At 33.6% G+C, this 6,568-nt stretch overlaps 1 protein-coding gene across 1 annotated transcript; it reads left to right on the plus strand.

The window, feature by feature from the left end:
* Positions 1-221: 221 nt before the first annotated feature.
* Positions 222-6,239, plus strand: LOC134263607 (exocyst complex component 3-like; the record flags this gene model as incomplete). The annotated part of the gene is made up of 5 exons (XM_062746020.1): positions 222-323; positions 2,301-2,384; positions 2,676-2,749; positions 4,246-4,341; positions 6,173-6,239. Coding segments are annotated over exons 1-5 (387 nt in total), but the record flags the coding sequence as incomplete, so codon positions are not given.
* Between the last annotated feature and the right edge of the window lie 329 nt (positions 6,240-6,568).

Consider the following 6,568-nt stretch of genomic DNA (forward strand, 5'->3'; position numbering starts at 1 on the left):
TTGAATCACTGGAAAGTTCAGAGTTTTTTTTTTCTGATTATAAAATCTTGCTCATCTGCATTTGCATGGGGATTTTCTGGTTGGATCAAAAGTCTGTTTTTTAAGTTCATTTCAAATGTACACCATTTTGATTGTCTTTCATTTTATTGCAATCATTTATAATAGCTTTTTATTTTATGACCAAAACCTATTGTGTTGAACATTTTCTCATTGACAGAATTGAAGGTAATCAGTTTGAAGACAGAAGTATCAACAAAATGTGGCTGGTTCGCCATCTTGAGGTTACCAGGCAACTGATGTTGGAGGACCTTAAAGTAGTGAAGGTGGGAAATTTGACAGTATTACTATTAAAAAAAGGACTGAAAACATTTTCATTTTAATGCCCTGTTCACACGACGAGTTTAATTCGCAGTAAATTTTAAATGGAAGTAAACTAATGCGAATCAAATTAATGCGAATTAAATTGCGTTCACACGACAGCTAATGCGAAGTAAACTAATGCGAAAAAAATTTTTTCTTCTACAGTAGGCGTAGAAAGTCTTTATGACGTCATTTGTAAATCACTCATGTATGCAGAGCCATGTTTGATACATCATGTAGTGGCTACAAGTATTCATTGATTTTAGTGATTAACATATTTTCCCTAATTTTTGAACCAAATATAGCACAAAAACCTATATATAACCCCCAACACGTGTCCTGTGACTTAATTCTGGCCTTACGCATGCGTCAAAATTTAATTCGAATTAGCTTGCTTAGCGTCACACGGAGTTAATGCGAAGTAATTTAATGCGCAGTAAATTAATTCGAATTAAACTAATTCGCATTTTCCCCGGTAACGCTAAGCAAAGCTAATTGAGTAATTTACGTTTAATTAATTAAATTCCCCGTGTGAACAGGGCTAAAGGTCAAAAAAAAAGACTGGTTTTAATATTTAGAAGATTTGATGATCATTGATTGATTGCTTAGGTTTTGTCTTATGTGCAATTATATTTTCCTAATATGGAAAGTGTGCATTTTATCGAAGTTCACACAGATTGACTTTATGTTTTTTCCCAAATTTTCTGAAATTTTCTTTAGGTGGAAAATTTTCTAGGTGGTTAGATATTGTCTTTGAAAATCTCATTGTACTGAAGTAAATGGACCAGATATATTTCCAATAAGATACATGTTTAGAGATACTCTAGCTAAATTGCCTTGTTAAATAATTCGGGTGGCTATGCAGACACCATATAGGGATCAGTCTGTCTCCATCCTTCTGTCCATCTGAGTTTTTTTGTTCAGATCTTCTCTCCTCTACCTGATCCGACTCATACTTCACATGCAGAGTGTCTTTGGGTAAAGGGTGTGCAGTAACCTCGAACCATGTTTCTAGGTCTAAGGTCATAACAGAATTGTACGAAAAATCCTTGTCCACAAAATCTCTTTTCTCTACTAGTTCAAATGTGGCTCATACTTTAAGCACAGAGTGCCACTCTTTGGTCATTGGATGTGCAGTGACCTTGAATGAGGTTTCTAGGTCAAGGATCAAGGTCAAAAATAGCCTCTGTTTAAATTCTTGTCCAGAGCATATTTTCTCTTTCCTTTGCTCAATCTGGCTTATTCTTCACCCACAGAGTGCCTTTGGGTAAATGGTGTCCAGTGACCTTGAACCATTTTTCTAGATCTAAGGTTAAGGTCATACCAGAATTATATAAAATAATCATTTCCGAAGCATATCTTCTCTCCCTTTGGTCCAATGTGGCTCATACTTCACTCACAGAGTGGCACAGTTCAATGGATGTGCAGTGACATTGAACAAAGTTTCTAGGTCAAGGATTAAGGTAAAAATAACCTCTCTGTTTAAAATCTTAGTTCAGTGCATAATTTCCCTCCCGTAAGTCCAGTCAGCCTCAAACTTTACCTGTACTTGTACTTTTAATACATTTATAGAGTCTTGTAGAGAGAACCTGGGCTTCTACAGAGCTATATCTGTCCTCACTGTAAATGCACAGGGACTACTTTCGTGATTGTGATGTCACAATGATTTTTTCTCCTTTGTTGAGGTATATTACTCCTGGTACTGGTTTTATTGCTCAGAGACATTATAGGTGACATTTTCTTTCTGATATTTTGCCAGTAACCTTTAAATGATACTCATTTAATGAGAACATCCACAAGGAGTAATTAATGAAACTGGCAATGGACTCCCACAATCTAATGTCTGTTTTGTGTCCTTTACATCTGATCAAGTTGGAGTAAATGTTGTTCACATGCCTTTTGTTTACACCTTACAAGATTTTTTTTTTGCTTATTTACAGCAAATGCTGCAGCCTATTTCCCCACCAGAATATAACATTGTGAGAAAGTATGTTCAGATGTATCATAAAGCCTTGTCCAATCATGTAAGTACATATGTTTTATACTGTAAACAATTCATTGTCCCTCAAATATTGCCATTTTGTCAAATGTTGGAAAAATTTCAAAAAGTTGGAGAAAGTTATTTTAATTTGATACATGTGTCATTTTGGAAAAATTTGCTTTGTGATTCAAGTAAATGATAAATCAAACTAGCCCAAGGGCCTCTTATTACTGGAAGTGAAATCATTGTACTCATGCAAGCTCATTTTTCTTCCCAACTTTTGAAAAGTCTTAGAGGTGTTTAATTTTTCAAGAGAATGTCTTTTTTTTTTTAGTTTCAAGATATGATCCAGCAAGGGCTAGAAGGAAATGAAATCGTGACCCTTCTGCAGTGGGTGGGGATTTACAAGTGAGTCTCCATGCACCTAATGTGTGAAATGCTCTGTCATGTTTTAAAATAATGCCCAAAATGATAAAGAAGTGGAGATACATTTTTAGACATCTGATTATTAGTTTTGAATTGATTTCATTCCTGATGGTAACAAACTTGATGAAATATTTTATATACTTGAAACTCGGCATAATATAAAGATTTTCTGGATATAAGTAAATTGAGCCTTTGGAATAGACATGAGTCCTGATTATTGACCAGCCTTGCATAAGCTAAATCACACAGAATGGGTATCTTGCTTTGGATGATGTAGTGGCTGAACATTTTAATGTGAAATAGAGAGACTCTTGTGTCAGTTCTGTGTTTGAATTGAAATTGGACCTCAGGCTTGCTGCTTGTCTAGTGCTAAGCAATCCAGCTAAAAGGGTTAAACCACAACCAAGCTACAGTGAGTCTCCTTTCAGTTCCCCAAAAAGCTATAATGTTGAGTGTTAGCCAGACTTGAGTAAATGTAACCCCTGGGAATATGTATGATCATGCATGTTTTAGACTCCTGTTTGTGACATACATGTCTATTGTACGGATGAGAAAGCGTCTTTAAAAAAATTGCAAATGTTGATATTGGTGCATAATATATTCTTTATTCAGTTACAGTAAAAATGGTTATAACAAAGTCACTGGGACCTAAGATATTACTTCGCTATACATTCGTAATTCGTTATATGTATTCATATAAGAAATTCATTAAATATATATACTTGGGGATCCAAAGTAACTTTGCTCTATCTGTGAATTTGCAATATCCGTGTTCATACTAAACGAGTTTTACTGAAGTATATATTTGTGAGAATGAAACTTTCACAAGCAAATTTCATAATTACACAGAAAAAATATTAGGAATGAAATTGAATAACAGTATAACAGTATACAGTTATTGACTGGGTATGAGGGCAACATATGATTTGTCAGACCTGGAGTTGAAAATGTTGCAACGTCCAACAAATCATATGTTGCCAATCCCCGTCTATAACTGTTTTGTTATACCCTTCAGTGCTCAATTAAGATTTAATAAACACACACTATATTATGAATTACTTTATATGGAAAATTATGGCTTAATCAGTAAATATAAAACATCAAGCTGAGAAAGAACAAAATCAATTTTATTTTTATTATATCACAAAAATTATTTATCACAAAACATACTCTTCCCTTTTTCCTTGCCTTGCTGGTAGCAACAACTCTTGCGGCTTTTAACTTCGGCTATTTCCATGTCGCCGATATTGAACGGTGATTTTAAAATTACTTGTGACTAGCGGTGACGTTGCAGTCTAACAATTTTTATGTTGGACTGGCAGGCCAGTCAACAGTGAAATTGTTAGACCAATGTAATAAACATTTCTTTTGTTAAATTTATTAGTAATAAATATATAGAAAGCTATTTATAAGGGTATAACAATACTTTATGTATTCTTTTTATGTGCATATTTTATAGTCATTAATCTTTTTTTCAGTTCCCCTGAACTTATGAGGCACCCGGCGTTGGACTTTGACACCAAAGAATTTGGTCCTTTGTTAGAAACCACAGCCATAGATGAACTACAAAATCAGTAAGCTTTAATACTGATGTTAACCACATTCATGTCACATGATAGGTGAATAGCAGAATCCATAAGATTTGATACTGTACAGTTTACCAACATTTATGTTTGGCATTCTCTTAATTTGTACACATTTTTAGCTCACTTCGACAAAGTTGATATGAGCTTATGCTGTACTCCCTGCATTGGTGTTAATTTTTAGTGTCTCCCTGTTAAAGTTTAAGAGCAAGTCTATTCCCCCAAATAACTATAAGCCCTACCTAGACCAAACTTACAAGGATGATGCATTTTAGGGATGGACACTACCAGACTTGCTTCAGATGCTGGATCTGACCTACATTTTTCAGATGAGTGACCAGGATAAAGCTTTTGGTGCAAATTCATTTCCAAGTAACTATAAGTCCTACTTAAACCAAACTGAAATGGATATTGAACTTAGAATGCACACTAACTAGCAAAAAAACATGATGTGATATTATTTTACTTATTTGTCAGATGAGCTCCGTAATCTTTGATAACTTATGTTTTTCTTCTCAAGTACCATCATTTTACACTCAATGAAGGCCTATAAAAGTACATTATGAAAAAGATGTTAAATGAGAAAATATCTTCTCATTTTAAAATCTCTCAATAAATTTCATTCTAGGCCTCTCGATTGAGTGTAAATGATGGCACAATTAGCATAAATAGCAAGGAGGGGGTCTAAAAATTTTATTCACTTGAATTCTTGAGCCCGGCAAAACCAAAACATAAGGTATATAGTTAAGGAAAGTGTGTGGGTGGGTCAGAAATATGTGTTGGATTTACAAGCAACTTTGCGTCATGAGTATTAAAAGCGCAAAAAGACATACACGACATCTGAAACAGGAAACATTATTCATGATTTTTACATGTACAGATAAATTTTAACATAGCTGTGTGTTAATAAAATTTTTATCTCTAATATCTGGTTTAGAGTATTTTGAGAAGGTTTTAATATCCTGTTATTTTTATTCCGTCAGGTAGTATTAAAAATATACATCATTTACAATGTGTTTAAAATCCAAATATATATGAACTGATTTTCACAAAGTATGAAAGAACTATGCATGGAAAAATCCATAGATTCCTGTGTACACATTACATGCACATAATATAAAGACAAAATTTATCAAGTTTTGTTGAATGCAAATTACCTGTAGGCTTCATTAGTAATTGATTGTTTATTCCAATACCAGTGTCTTTTAAGTTATTGCTCTTGATTACTACTCTTAGAAAAGATATACAGTAAAACCTGTCTAACCTGGCCCCCACTGGTTCCATCCATATTGACTAGATTAGACAATATTCTGAGTAAGACAGCATTAAACAAATGAATTTACTGTTCACTGAAAGGGAGATTAAGTTAATGTCATATTAGGCAAGGTTTTGGATCACACAACACCTGGGTTAGACAAGGTTGACTGTTTAGAAGCTTTTCCATGGAAATAAGACTTTGATAAATGGCCACAATCTTTCAATTTATGTAACTTTTATCAAATGAATTTATTTCATAGTTGTAATTCTATTTGAAATGACCTTGTCATGGTCTTTTTTTCTGTCCTTTTGGTCTGTAAATGCATGTTCCATTTGCTCCAAGATGTTTTTAAAATATTTTCACCTGATCTCTATGAAATTTGCCAAGAAATTTGAACTCTTGCTTTTTCACATTAATTCTATTCAAATTTTATATAAGAAATAGAGGACAAAATCAATTTCGATATTTTTTGAAAATTGTATGGTATATGCTTGTGGCAAAACAAAAATGTGGTTCAGAGTCCTTCAAAATTAAAAAAAAATATCTAATGCATACATTTTACAGATATCTAAAGAACATGAAGTTAAACATAATGGAATGGACCAAAAACTCATTGACACAAGACCAAAAGGTAAGGGAAATACTTTTTAAAAATAATTATATAACAAAAAATAATGTAATACATGTACAGTCAATTCTCGAATTATCGCCATTCGATTGCATCGCCATTTTGACCATACCGCCATGATTTCCCAAGAACGTTTTTCCTGCTATATAAAATTCTCTTTATAACGCCAAATTCGCATACCGCCATCCGCCACCATGTTTTCAAAACAAACGTCCATTTTTAAGTGTCAATTATCTCGATATACCGCCACAGGTGCATGTGGTCAGTGAAGCGCGGCTAATTGGTTGTAAAGCATGCAAAGCCAGACGAGGTAAAATTTAAAAAAGAATAAA

The sequence above is a fragment of the Saccostrea cucullata genome, unplaced genomic scaffold, assembly GCF_032062105.1.
Source record: "Saccostrea cucullata isolate Sc308-1 unplaced genomic scaffold, CSIRO_AGI_Scuc_v1 ctg16026, whole genome shotgun sequence".
Taxonomy (NCBI): domain Eukaryota; kingdom Metazoa; phylum Mollusca; class Bivalvia; order Ostreida; family Ostreidae; genus Saccostrea; species Saccostrea cuccullata.